Genomic DNA, 14,435 nt, shown 5'->3' on the forward strand with positions numbered 1-14,435 from the left:
TGCAAAATTACTTTTGTACAAAGCGGATTGTTAAAAAGAAGACCAAATTCAGTTTTGCATTTTATTACTTTTTGCCTCCACGGCTGTGTTTTGATATACCTACATTACAGTGAAGGTGTGTTTTTACATGTGTTAAACAAATGAAAGCCAGTCTGCTTGCTTCAGGGTCCATCAGAGTCAGCAGCTGTGTTTGAGTCACGCATGGCTTCTCACAACCCCTTTCCCCTTCCCTATCCATTCTTTCCTTCTCCTTTACTCCTTTCTCAAGCTTTATTTTCTTCCTGAATCCCCCTGCCACACATCTGACTCTCTCACTTCCTTCCTTTTTTCATTTCTGCCTTCCTTCCCTTTATCATTGAGGGTTTGTATATTTCAGAACAAACACACAGTTTCTTTATTTCATCTGTATGGTCTTTCTCTCTTACGCTCAGTGGGCACATATCTAGTACCAGGTGAGACCCGGTTTCCCTCAAGAACAGCATGACTTCTTTTTGGCATGGATTCCACAAGGTGCTGGACACATTTCTCAGGGATCTTGGTCCCTGCTGAATATGTGTGAGTGCATGTGTCTGTGTGTGTGTGTCTGTTTGTGTGTGTGTATGTTTGAGCGCATGTGTGTGTGTGTGAGTGCGTGCCTGTGCATGTGTGTATGTGGTCTCATCTGTGTGGTTTGCTGCATCTGTGTGGCCTCTCTCTTTTACACTCAGTGGCCACTTTATCAGGTACACTAGTCTAGTACCAGGTACAGTAAAACCCCCTTTTGCCTCCAGATCAGTCTGAATTCTTTGTGCCATGGATTCAACAAGGTGGAAACATTCCATATGAATTTTGGTCCCAAAATGTAGCCGCTCCTTGCAACAATGTATTCTGAGCCACACTAAGTAATGGCAGCTACAAAAATAAGCGAGAGCACATTTTTAATAATGATGATTCCCCTCTCTAGTTATGCAAACCTTTTAAATGCAAAATTACTTTTGTACAAAGCGGATTGTTAAAAAGAAGACCAAATTCAGTTTTGCATTTTATTACTTTTTGCCTCCACGGCTGTGTTTTGATATACCTACATTACAGTGAAGGTGTGTTTTTACATGTGTTAAACAAATGAAAGCCAGTCTCACAACCCCTTTCCCCTTCCCTATCCATTCTTTCCTTCTCCTTTACTCCTTTCTCAAGCTTTATTTTCTTCCTGAATCCCCCTGCCACACATCTGACTCTCTCACTTCCGTCCTTTTTTCATTTCTGCCTTCCTTCCCTTTATCATTGAGGGTTTGTATATTTCAGAACAAACACACAGTTTCTTTATTTCATCTGTATGGTCTTTCTCTCTTACGCTCAGTGGGCACATATCTAGTACCAGGTGAGACCCGGTTTCCCTCAAGAACAGCATGACTTCTTTTTGGCATGGATTCCACAAGGTGCTGGACACATTTCTCAGGGATCTTGGTCCCTGCTGATTCAATCACATCATGAAATTCCTGCAGATTCTTCAGCCCCACATTCACGCTGTGAACCATTCCACCTCAGCCCAAATGTGCTCTATCGGATTGAGATCTGGGGACCGTGCAGGCCATTGGAGTAAACTGAAGTGACTGTCATATTAGAGGAACCAGTTTGAGATGATGTGTGCTTCGTGAAATGGCCATGCACACGATTAGCAATAACTTGGTATTAAAGGGGAATTTCACTTTATAACACTTCTGCTTCTCATGACTGATATTGTCCTTCTAATGAATGTGTTGCCCTTCATTTTTCGATTAGTTATTTCATTTTAAATGTCTAACGTTAGAAACAAAGACCTATATTTTTTTAACGCAAGTCTACATAGTAATACGGTTTCTTCTTCTTCAATTTTGTTTCGCGGCAAAATCAAGAAGAAGCGAAGCAAAACATTTAGTTAACTTACCGTTGAAACAAGCTAACGTCTGCTAGCTTTTGTTTGATGAGATATCGGTGTAATAATGAGGTGCATTGTACCCGGTTGTTATAATGCTCCCGTTAAACTTGCCTTGAAAGCACATTTTCCTAGTTTGCCACGCAATGCAACTTTGTGCCAGACATGGCTGGATGTAATCAGACACCCCAACATAACAGCCAAAGCAGTTCGCAAACGAGGACTAAGGGTATACAAGGGTAAATCAATTAAAAATGTAACCTGTTTCAACTGGAATTACTTGCCATGCATACAGTACACACAACACAGTAAATTAAAGCGTCAGTTGGTTTGATTGATTGAAATTCCTCAGACTGAATATAGGGCATTTTTTGGGCATGCGTAGCTATTTCTGACATAGTGTGACTTCACGAGGGTAAATCATCTTTCCATAGACGTAAAACGTCTAATTAATGACAATTAGTGTCTAATTAAGAACAATTAGAAGTTCATTATAATACAGAGCTCGTTGCTATGGTTAGAACAAAAAACTGCATACACGGTGTGTTCCCCAGGATTAGGGTTTACAAACACTGGCTTGGATCATGTTTCCTGCCCATTCTGAAGTTTAGTCGAACATCAATTATATCCCTTTACAGTGTAGTTGCAGCCATAATTTGTTGTTTGGTTATTTGCATTCACAAGCAGGCGTTCCTAAGTGCCCACTGTGTGTATGTTGTAATTTTGAAAATCTTGTTATTTTCTAACACAAGATATCGTCCAATACTGCAGATTCACAGATGATAAAGCAATCCGCACTCTGTACAATATTAAAATATGGCCTTCTCTTTCAACATTAATTCTGAGCCATACTAATGATTGGCATTAACAACGCTTCTTTGAAATTCAAAACAGAATGTGAAAAAGAAGAATAGATTCAGTTTTGCATTTGTCCTATGATGTCTATTTTCAGATGTGTTAAACAAATTAAAGCCGGTCTGCCTGCTTCAGGGTCCATGAGAGTCAGCTGCTGTGTTTGAGTCACGCATGGCTTCTCACGACCCCCTTTCCCCTTTCCTTGCTCCTGCCACTTCTTTCCCTTTCCCTCACTGGGTTTGTTTGCTTCCTCCATCCCTTTAATAAAAGCTGAGAATCTGCATTTTAACCACACGTGCTTTAACCCAATTGCTTGATGAAATCTAAAATTGTGAAGTACCAAATCAAGAAAAAAAAAATAATAATAATTCCAAAGCATTATGGAGGGCACTGTATAAAAAAGAATGGGATTTCTAAAGGAAGTCAGCTAAACAGTTGAGGAGGATTCAGATTGTTATCCCCTCACAATAAACATTTGCCGCAATGGCTCTGTATTAGTGCTGGGAAATTAGGAAATTCTTTATGATTTAGAAAAAAAAAAGTTTTCCAAAATTAAAAGAAAAGGCTAGACTCAGAGCTCGTCCTGTGACCACCCAAGCCTCTTGGTCCACAGAACCCCAGAGCCAGGTCCAGCCAGCAGAGTGCTGACTCACACCCAAGGAGGAGAACAAGCAGCTGCACGAAGGGCTAGCCAGGATGCCTGAAGTTTTGCTATTTTGCCACCATGTGAATGCATAGGCCATAAATCATTGGGCAGCCATCTTGGTAGGCTCAAGTAAAAGGTCCAGTGGCCATGGCTTTAACTAGCAAGGGGCGAGAACTGAGCACAGGGGGCTGAGAGGTGGATCCACAGGTTGACATTACATGACCAAAAAAATAGTTACACAAACGATTCCTTGCTCAGGAATTGTTTGAGAGCCTCCTAGCTCCTAGTTTCTTGATGGATAATTTAAGGGGTTAAAATGTACTTAAAGACATCGTAGGAATGTACGCGTCAGTCAAGGACTTTGGAAATGAATCACAAATAAATTAAGCGATTGAAATGCACCCAGGTTGACCATGTGTTATTCCAGATGTTAATTCCACACATTTTTGACCCATTCAGCCTTCCATACTGGGAAAGGAGGCAAGGAAAGAAAGCAAAGATGTAAGAAAAGGACAGGACAAAACGCATTAACCAAAGTACAAAATGATATCAAAGAAAAGCTCGCATTTGCAGAACAATCAACCAAAGTCAACCAAAATCCAAATGGCAGACTTGTAATGCAGGAATTAACTGAACATCAGCCTTGACTCAAGCTGCTGCCCTATGTTATTTAACATTCACATTATTTAAATGTTTTGGAACAATCTGCAGCTCCTGGACTCAATACAACATTTTTATTACACGCAAATGGACCTGGATCTGATGCTAACGCTTGCATTATCTTTCCGTCAATTTGATTGGTTAGAGCTTGCCAAAGTTTGTGAATTGTTTGACTCACTGGCAAATAAATAAGATAAGGTACAACGCATTTTTACTTCTCACCACAACCAGAGCCGCGCAGTTGTGAAGAATCATCAAACGAAGAGTCAAGATGACTGTAAGTACCGAGGATTTTTTGTTGATTAAAAAAATTACATTAAATAATTGAATGCTGTAAGTGATGGGCATGAACGTTTCAGATCAGTTTGTTTTGTACCTTAGACAATAAGAACAGCTCAAACAAATAGCTCAGTATTAAAAGCACATATATAGTACTGTGTCAACTAGCTTCCTACCAGTCTACTCATGGTTTGTATGCACACTGGGCTGATTGCATTTATGTTATATAATTTGATATGTCACAGGCATATCACTTTGTTTTATTTTCAGCAGTTAAAGTGTATATACTAGTTGTGCAGATGTTTATGAGCAAATACAAATTCAATAATTAATAATTGCAATATTAAGCTTCAGTCTTATTTCTGATCAGATACATCTCATGACTGCCTCTTCATAAGCTTGTGTATCTCAACATGGAAAACACAGACATATGGTTGTCTCAGCCATAGAACGCATGCATGAAAAGTGTGTTTGTCAGATATCCGTGTTTCAATTATCCCAAACCACACAACAATGCTGCTTCAGAGTGTGGTAGGTCATTCCAATGCAGATGCCTGAGAGCTCGCTGGAGGTAACAAGGAACCAAATAAAGAATATTTAATGAAATGTTTTGTTGCTCTGATACATTAGCAGATGGAAGTTTGATAGTCCAACAAATGCAATAAATCTTTATTTAGTTCTTGGAGGACACATTGAGGGACGGATCCCTTGGGATCCAGCACAGCTGAGCTTAGAACACCTAACGTGGGAAACAGTTTGTAAGATCAAAAAGACTTTGAAAAAGGGCAACAGTTCCTTTACCTGTTTTAAAGAGCTGGGTTAAAAAAAAAAAACTTGTTTCAGTTCAGTGTTCATCCTGAGTAATGAAAACCCTTACTAAGTTAACCTAAACCCATGTTATGTATATTCAGATAAAATCTTAATGACTTCATCTCTACTAACAGGTGGCACTAAATCGCTGTGCCTCATGGCCATTAGCGCCATAATTTAAACCAATTGTAATTGTCGTGAGTGCTACACATTTTGATTGGTCACAACCAGTCACCGGTCTGTAAGTGGCAGATAATGGGGGGGGGATTATCTTCATCTTATCATTGAAATACTCTTAAAATGACATGTGGAGGACACTTCCAGAACAGATACAGTATAATGTAGCATGACTGATGTATATTATTCAGCTAATTGTTTGAAAGTTCATCAATCACAAAAGAGCCCCAAGCTGTGTGTCACTAACCCCAGCTCTGCCTGTAGTGTAGAGGTAGTGTACAGAATACAGAAAAAGTTGCTTGTTTTCATGTTGCACATATAATGCATTAATATGAAAGTGGTTCGTATCGATAGAAAGCCTTCATGTATTTACCATACCCTGTCTGTTATGAACTACTTTGTTTTAAACAGAATGTGGAGCTGAAAAACTTGCCCTTCGGACCAGGAAATGACCTGCTGATCAAAGGTACCCCTAACGCCAATGCAAAATGGTGAGTCATTGCTGCCTCAGCCTCTGAGCCTGTTTATGCGACGGTCTTCATCCATCCGTCTTTTTAAAACGTCAGTGTGGGCCACGTCCTGTACTCACATTGTGCATTCTAATTGGTTGCCCTCCCTTGCACAATTCTGTTTCTCTCCCAGTTTCTCAGTCAACGTGGGCCACTCTGCCAGTGAAGTTGGGCTGCACATATCCGTGCGCTTCGACGCAGAAGGTGAAGTCAACACCATCGTCTTGAACTCCAAGCAGGGCGGCGTTTGGAAAGACGAGCAGAGGGCGGCATCATTCCCCTTTAAGGAAGGGAAGGAGTTTCAGGTGAGGCCTGAGGCACACAGGCTCTAACAGGAGCCTTCGTCCAGTCCGATGTACTCTCCTTAAACGGATCAGCCGCCAACTGCTAAATTAAAAGCACTTCCATAATACGTTACGATGAGAGGCTTCAAGCAGAAATCAGTAGCCGCCTGTGGCACACGAGCCTGCCACAGGCCACCGAAGTGGCTTTCCAAAGGGCCCTCCAGCACAGGGAGATGATGTTTAAACAGTGCACGTTTATTTATGAGGGTGGGAAGATGTTACAGCCAAGGAGCAGATGTAAACCACTGTCATGACAGTGAGGCGCTCTCCCTTGTGTGAGTGGGGATGTCAGATTTAACCTGTGCGCACTGATCACCTGAGCACATGTGCAGCCACCCCTGTTCCTGGGTCCAATTACCCTGACCAATTATCTAACCAATTATCTAATTAGCCAGGTCTAATTAGCTTGACCCAGGGCAGGTGTGGCTGTTTAAGCCAGCCATCCCCACACCACGCCTCCATTCCATGGATAACTGCCCTTCACAATCCTGCATGCAAGAGATACTGACCCTTTTAGGAGGAGGGAAGAAATGATACACCTCACTGCAGGAGAAATATTTCAGCTGAATCATTTAGCACAGTGCTTGGTTATGAGAACCTCCAGTGACTGTCCTCATGTACGCTTGTACATTTCTTCCAGTGTTATGTTTTTTATTCAGTGATTATAGAAAATAAATTGCAGAAAATAGCTAGAGGTAAATATGCACGTGATACAAATGTGGACCATGACCAAATAATGAAATATTTTAATACTTATTTGTAGATCTTGTGAGTTTATTACATTGTTTTTTACTGCAGTCGTAGTGTATTCTGAGTGAATGTTAATTTTCATTGTTGGTAACTTGTCTCCTGGCTTCTCTCTCCATCCCTCTTTTTAACTTTCCTACAATCATTTCTTCTGTCCTCCAGATGACCATTACCAACGGCAGTAGTGAATTCTTGGTTAACCTACATGATGGTCAAATCATTCATTTTCCCAACCGTCCGGCTAACAAGACATACGAATATGTTTTTGTCCGGGGAGATGTCAAAGTCGATCGCCTACAAGTAAATTAAACACAAATCAGAAGGTGCAAGACATCCCCTTTCTGGCTACTGATTGGCTGCTCTGCTTCCTCTGTCCTTCCTACAGCCATGGTTAGGCTGCATTTTGTCTGCCCCTCCTGAACATCAATGCATTTTATTTTGTGCCTTTGCACCATTGCTTTGGTGTCTGTGCAAATGTACTGAGTATGAGAATCATTCCAGCTTTGACAATAAAAAAATTAGCTTGAGCAAATCTTGCTGCCTGTGTGTTAAGGTTCATTACGGGTGTGTGGGGGTGTATAATACTTTCTATATTTTGTGCATGTACCTACTTTAAGGGTCACAAATTCAACTTTTCAATTCAGACTTGTTTTCCAGTATTACCTAGGCCAGTCAGTAGTGTTTCTAGTGGATGGTTAATACAAAATTAATGTCACGCATTGTCCAGTTAGGTAGTTTCATAGCTTGTTTAATATAATAGGAATAATGTTGATGCACCAGGGACCTGAACTTGCATCTCACTGTTCACAGCTACACTTAGATAAGCAGTGGCCACATGGGCAAGCACAGACAAAGGTACATTTGATTTATTATATACGAGTCATGTATAAGACAGCTATTGTACTGGGTCTAAAATAAAATGAGACTACATGAGTAGTCCTATCTGCTGTGTTCTGCACACAATTCCCCTGTTACTGACCAAAGAATGATGGTCTGATCCCAGAGGGCCAGGATGAGAATGAGAGTGGATCAAACTACCATGTGGGGTTGGAGAGGGGGGAGGAGCGGGGGGGGGGGGGGGGGGGGGGGGCTCTTGGGCAGCTTTGCCACTGCGGTTGTATCACAGCCACACTGCACATAGAGGACGAGATCTCACTGGAGCAAGGGAAAAGGAATCTGTTCTCCAGGACCCCAAAATGCAGGGCAACACACTATCTTCAGCTATGCAATTTATTTATAGCTAAGGATATCTTAGGTTCCATCTTGGGTAAAATGTGCACCTTATTTTAGCTGTTAATTTGATTGGCTAGAAATCACCAAAGCATGTGACTTTTCCCACCTACCCACACAGCAGAGCTTCGGAAGAAATATTCCATTTGAATCATTCTGTGTTGTGTTGGGTTATGGGAACCTCCAGTGGTGAAATGGCATCATTGCATGTTCTTCATAACAATCAATAATGAATACCAAACTCTTATATGCGTGTGTGTGTATAGTGAGCTCCATAATGTTTGGGGAAATTATTTTTTTGGCTCTGTTCTCCATTTTATATTTGTAATCAAGTATTTGCATAGACATCACCAGGTGCTGAGTATCCTCTCTGGTGCTGTTCTGCCAGGCCTGTACTGCAGCTATCTTCAGCTCCTGCTTGTTTTAGAGGCTAGTTGCCTTAAATTTTCTCTTCAGCATATGAAATGCAGAATTCTTTCTGTTGCAATAAGTATTTACTTCATCGATGAAGACAAGTGGCCATCTCGTTTTTGCAACTAGTGGCTTGCATCTTGCATTGCAGCTTCTGTTGTCATGTTCGTGAAAACCTCTGCCAATAGTAATCACTGACTCATCCATGCCTGCCTCCTGGAGAGTGTTTCTGATCTGTCAGGCAGGTGTTTGGGGATTTTTCTTCATTATGGAGAATTATTTGGTCATGGAACATAGAGTACCCAGTGCTCTGATTTCCTACGGACTGTATAGTATCTAACATCGTATCTAACACCATATCAAGCCTGATCTTGAAAATCCCCAATTTCCACCTCTACTACTTGACCTGGCAGGCTATTCCACACACTGACCACTGTCTGCGTGAAAAGATTCTTCCAAATGTCGGTATAAAATTTACCTTTTGCTCATTTCTATGTATGCCCCCTCGTTCTACTAACAAAACTCAACCTTAAGAATTTCTTGTAATCCCCAATATAAATTTAAAAGCCTCAATCAAATCACCCCTAGGTCTCCTTTTACTAAGCTTGCCATAAATTAAATTTAATTCGCCCACTTCTGGATTTTGTAGAAATCTTCTTAGATTACTTTGGAAATACCAACATCCTTGGTTGACTCCCGAAGGATGTTGGTATTTCCAACAAACAATTCTATAATGATAGATAAGTATTTTATGTTTGACGTGAGTTAAACTGACAGGCCTGTAGTTTCCTGGATCAGTACGGTCCCCTTTCTTACATACTGGTATTATATTACAGTCCTCCGGTATTTCTTCAGTTTTTAAAGACTGTAAAAATACTCACCAGTGGTTTAAAGATGAGCTCACCTAACTTTTTGAGTACCCTTGGGTATATACCATCAGGGCCTGGTGCCGTATTTATCTTTGGTTGATGTAATTGATTTAGTCCTTTTTTATCCTCTATCTCAATATCTGCCAAGACATTCTGAGTACTGAATATGCCTTCCAGTCTATTAGTAACCTCATCTCTTGTAAAACTCAACAAAGTATCTAAATCATCAGCAATATCATTACTCTAATATAGCAAAGCTTTATTTTTTATTTACCTTACATCCTCCTTGACTATACTTTTCCTACCACAGTATTGAAGGAAATGTTTAGGATTACATTTAGCATCTTGGGCAATTTGCCTTTCAAAGAGCTTCTTAGCTTCTCGTAGTTCTTTTTTAACCTTAGCACACAGAGAGTATTACAATATTCCACATTATTACTCTCGGTGCCATTATTTTTTCTTCATTTCACGGGGAGGCGGCTTCTTCAACATACTTTTCCTTATCTGCGGAATAAATTTACAATGTGCCTCAAGAATAACCATTTTGAACCTGCCACACTTTTCATTTACAGTCTTGCAATCAAGAAGCTGCACCCAGTCTATATTACTTCAACTTGCTCACATCTTGTTAAAATTGGCTCACAGAAAATAAAATATTCTGTCCTTAGAGGAGGCCCAATTAATTTGCCAAAATATATCAACTGCAGAATGATCTCTTGTCCCAATTGACTCAATTACCTCTGTGCTGCAAATTGTGCAAAGGTCATTTATAACATGTAAAATTTTTTACATTCTTCCTCAGTTTTGCCTCGTCCTGTCATCAATTCCCAATTAATAGCGGGGTAATTGAAGTCACCCATAGCAATAGTCTCACCTTCCTGACATGCCACTTTTAGCCCGAGTTCAATTTCTGGAATTTCCTGCACATTATGATTTACTCACCGTGCTCAGCTCGGTGACGGCAGGGTCATGGTGCTGCAGCGACCGCGGGGCGGGGGGGGGGGGGGTGGGGGGGGGGGTCTGGTAGCGTACCTTTCTCAGAGCGGTGAATAGTGGCCTGGGCTCCGGGGAGTCACATTCCTCGAGGTAATTTTCAGAGCAACACGAAACAGCCTGCCTACCCCGACTGAGGAATGTGACGGACGGAGGCGACATTCCGGGGGATTGGGGGGGGGGGGGGTGGAAGGGAGGGGGGTGGGGTGGAGGATAGCCCATACACTAACAATCAGAGAATACTTGCATCTGAGCACACACACACTCACACATGCACACACGCACACACACGCACACACACACACACACACACACACACACACAAGCATGGGTGACAACACTAAAGTGTGACAGATGCAGTCAGTGCCACGCAGACAAAAAAGCAAAAGGACAAGGCCATGAGGACTTCACCAGGTTTAAGATGCCCTTCTTAAAAATAACTTCAAAAAATATTTTAAAACACCTTTAAAAATCTGATCCTGTACAGTTCACTTCCCTTAGTAGAGAGCACTGTTTTCTCAGGTAATTTCTAAATGAAACTACAGCACAGTATGATATAATTACAGGATTTACCTTTCCTGTCCATGTCATTTATTTTTGTAAGGTACTGTATTCATGTGTTGAATTAATAAGAGGTGCCTATAAATCAGTGCCCAGGATGATATTGGGTGGGTGAAAGTGGATTGTTTTCACATGTAGATACGCACACCCAGTCACAGACAGTCCATTATTGCATTCTGACACTCCTGCATAAATACTCATTGCTGCAGACTGGGCAGGGCCACAGGAAACTCCATAAATCAATCACAGAGATCATGTTTCTTTGGGGGGAAAAAAAACTTGAAGGATTCATTTTATATGTACCCACCTTTACCTTAGGTTCCAATGGGTACCAAGATACAGGGAAGAAGGATTGAGCCTATATATGAACACTCAGGTAATCTAATCAAAATTAATTTTCGGTAAAAAAAATTTTTTTGTGCATATTGCATTAAAACCATTCATCTCCAAAAAACAAACAAACAAAAAACAAAACGTATTCTATTTCCCCGTTGCCAATTTATGGTTTTATCATAGTTTCATCATTTGGGTTTCTGAACCAACTTTATTAGTTTTCGAGTTCTCTGACGTACACAGAGCCGGATGTATATTCTCAACGTGTGTTAAAAGACTGAAATGACAAAAAAAAAGGAGATACAAGGTTTTTCTTGCACGACGCTGTGGATCTGCTATTCCTGGAGCCGGGCCGTGTAAAGATTTGGATATCCTCTGACCGCTTCGGTAAATACGTGGACGAGGAGACACAGGCAGAGGTGAGACAGGAGATAAAAGGCTTCAGCACCATGGCAACTCAAATAACAAACGAGCCAACAGAAAGCAGGTGCAACGCGGTGAATACAGTGAAATGCCAATTCAAAAACGTGTCAAAAAAGATACAAAAACACTTCCTCAAACAATTAGAAAAACCACATTAACATGAGAGGGCTTATGCACTGAAACAAAATCAATACCTGTCCTTAAGTTACACGCAAACTTAAAAACAAAGCTTCAATAAAGTTCTTAATTTCTCTTATTAGGCAGAAATCATCAGCTGTGTCCGTGAAGACCAGACGACAGGTCACTGTTTTAAAAAAAAATTTTTTTAACATTTTTGGAATTTGCAGCGAAGTTCCAGCACAGAGAACAAAGTATAGGCACCAGCTCTACACCTCAAAATCTATGGTGGTGTTTTTTTTTTTGGGGGGGGGTGTTTGAGTCCACTCTATAGGTCCTGCAAGGCAGAGCCCCCTGCGGATCCCCCCGGGTCTCCCCTGGTGGACCCTGAGTTCTGGCTCTTCTGTGCCAGGTAGTCCTTGTAGCTGTGGGTGAGCAGGGTGTAGAGCAGCGGGTTGATGCAGCTGTTCCCGTAGGTGAGGCAGGTGACAAAGAAGTTGACGTAGGTGTGGGCGGCCGGGGACAGGGAGCGCAGGGAGTCCGGGGAGAAGAGGCGGACCAGCTGCCAGGCCCAGAACGGGAGGAAGCAGGCCCAGTAGGCCACGACGATGCAGAAGATCATGGACACCACCCGCTGCTTCAGACCCCTCCGGCGGGCCGTCCTGCCGCCGCCCCCCAGGCTGGCCTGCGCCTGGCAGTAGCGCCTGGCCAGCCCGGCGTACAGCCCCAGCATGGCCAGGCCAGGGCAGAGTACGCTGGTGCAGAAGAGCACCGTCAGGTAGGCCTTGAAGGCCTCCAGGGTCCAGGTGGGGAAGCACATGCGCTTGGTCAGGCCGGCCGCGTTGGGCTTGCTCTCCTTCAGCCGGATCATCACCATCATGGGCAGGGTGAGCACCAGCGCCGCGGCCCAGATGCCCAGGGCCACCAGCTTGCGGCCGCGGGCGGAGGAGCGGCGGGCGCGGAAGGGCATGGCCACGGCACGGTAGCGCTCCAGGCTCATGGCGCCCAGGATGAAGACGCTGGCGTGCATGGTGAGGAGGTCCAGGCTGAGCAGCACCCGGCAGCCCGCCTCGCCGAACAGCCAGTCCTGAGCGAAGTAGGTGCACACCACGAAGGGGATGGTGGACAGGTAGAGCAGGTCGGCCAGCGCCAGGTTGAGGATGTAGATGTACATGGAGCCCGTCCGCCGCAGCGCCGCCGTCTTGGTGATCGCCAGGGTGTAGACGTTTCCCGTCACGCCCAGAACGCACATGGTGAGCAGCGTGGCGCCCAGCAGCGAGGTCACCCACAGACCGCCGCCAGCGCTGCCCGTCGCCGACGGAGACGAGGAGTTGGAGCTCTGGTTCATGATGGGTTTTTATTTTTTTAAATTAATTTTTAAAGGAGACAAAACTATTTCAATTGCCTTCTCTGTGCTGCCGTGGGAACAGACTGGCCCATGCCGGATCAATCCAGCCAAGTCTTTTCAAACCTCACGGAGATTTTGGCCGTCATAGAAATACTCTCAGGGTAACCGATCATCGGATGGTCATCAGTCACACATTACAGTGAGAGAACAGTTAACTTCTGAGATGCTGACAAGCCATGTAAACCCATGAAGATTTGATATCCGGGTTCACTGTTTCTCGCCGCCCTGTATGGCAGAGAGAGAATGCGAATGTGGGAGTCAGTTAGCGCCAGGCTGCCTGGCGAAGCGGTCACACAGTTTCTTGTTTAATGTGGCCGTGTCTCCTCAGTGACTCCTTCTCTGGCGCGGATGCCAGGCAGATTCCAGCTGGTAGAATCCCACCCACGCGTCTGATATTAAAAATGGCTTTACAGAGGGTCCGAGATTCACGTCCTTTCTGACGCAGGCGCCCGGTCGCCGGTGTGGCAGGGGTAGCCGAAGAGAACCCCGAAAGAGCGTCCCGTCCTTACCGCGTCTCCTTCGCCGCTCATTCCGCGGCCCCTCGGCTCGTCCGCGAAGCCATCGCGCCGCGCCCGCGCTCCGGCCGGGAAACGGGGCAGCGGGCAGACGGAGGCCGGGCCGGTGGAGGTTCTGTCCCGGGTCCCTCCCGACCGCGTCTCCAGCGTCTTGCGGACGGGCGAGCGAGCAAACTGAGACTTCCCGTCCGGCTCCTGCCGTTAACTCCCCTCCCTCCCTCTCTCTCTCTCCCTCTCTCTCTCTCTCCCTCACTCTCTCTCTCTCTCTCTCTCTCCCTCTCTCTCTCTCCCTCACTATCTCTCTCTCTCTCTCTCTCTCCCTCTCTCTCTCTCTCTCTCTCTCTCTCTCCCTCCTCCGTCTGCGCCGCGGCTCTGTGCCGCCCGGCGTGGGTCGTCCGGCGCTCTCTCCCGCGCGGCGCACCAGGGTTCTGAGGTCCGGAGACTGAGGTGCCGAGGAGCCCGTCTGGCTGCCTTCCTGGCCTCCCGCAGCCCTCTCCTCGCCCCTCTCCTCGCCCCTCTCCTCGCCCCTCTCACGTAGGTGCCACCTCACTTGACGCCCAGGATTTACGAGGCATTCGGCCTGCTCGCTCGCCCGCTTCGTCTCCGAACACCCCCGTGCCGTTTTGCACGCCCTGACTAAGTGCTCATTTATGGACT

At 44.4% G+C, this 14,435-nt stretch overlaps 2 protein-coding genes across 3 annotated transcripts; one reads left to right on the forward strand and one right to left on the reverse strand.

Annotated features, from left to right (window-relative positions):
- The first annotated feature begins 4,197 nt into the window (after positions 1-4,197).
- On the forward strand, positions 4,198-7,450 carry LOC135248775 (beta-galactoside-binding lectin-like). 2 transcript variants are annotated; one of them, XM_064323701.1, is made up of 4 exons: positions 4,198-4,329; positions 5,730-5,809; positions 5,961-6,132; positions 7,081-7,450. In XM_064323701.1, the coding sequence occupies exons 1-4, from the start codon at positions 4,324-4,326 to the stop codon at positions 7,225-7,227; spliced, it is 405 nt and encodes a 134-aa protein (XP_064179771.1). In that variant the 5' UTR covers positions 4,198-4,323; the 3' UTR covers positions 7,228-7,450. The 2 variants fall into 2 exon arrangements, with proteins under 2 accessions (XP_064179771.1, XP_064179770.1); XM_064323700.1 differs by lacking the exon at positions 4,198-4,329 and adding an exon at positions 5,442-5,589.
- Positions 7,451-11,007: 3,557 nt separating this feature from the next.
- Positions 11,008-13,975, reverse strand: uts2r4 (urotensin-2 receptor 4). The gene has a single exon (XM_064323710.1). It carries the CDS (start codon positions 13,201-13,203, stop codon positions 12,184-12,186), a length of 1,020 nt encoding a protein of 339 aa, XP_064179780.1. The 5' UTR covers positions 13,204-13,975; the 3' UTR covers positions 11,008-12,183.
- Positions 13,976-14,435: the final 460 nt, after the last annotated feature.

This window comes from Anguilla rostrata, chromosome 2 (genome assembly GCF_018555375.3).
Source record: "Anguilla rostrata isolate EN2019 chromosome 2, ASM1855537v3, whole genome shotgun sequence".
In the NCBI taxonomy this organism is placed as follows: domain Eukaryota; kingdom Metazoa; phylum Chordata; class Actinopteri; order Anguilliformes; family Anguillidae; genus Anguilla; species Anguilla rostrata.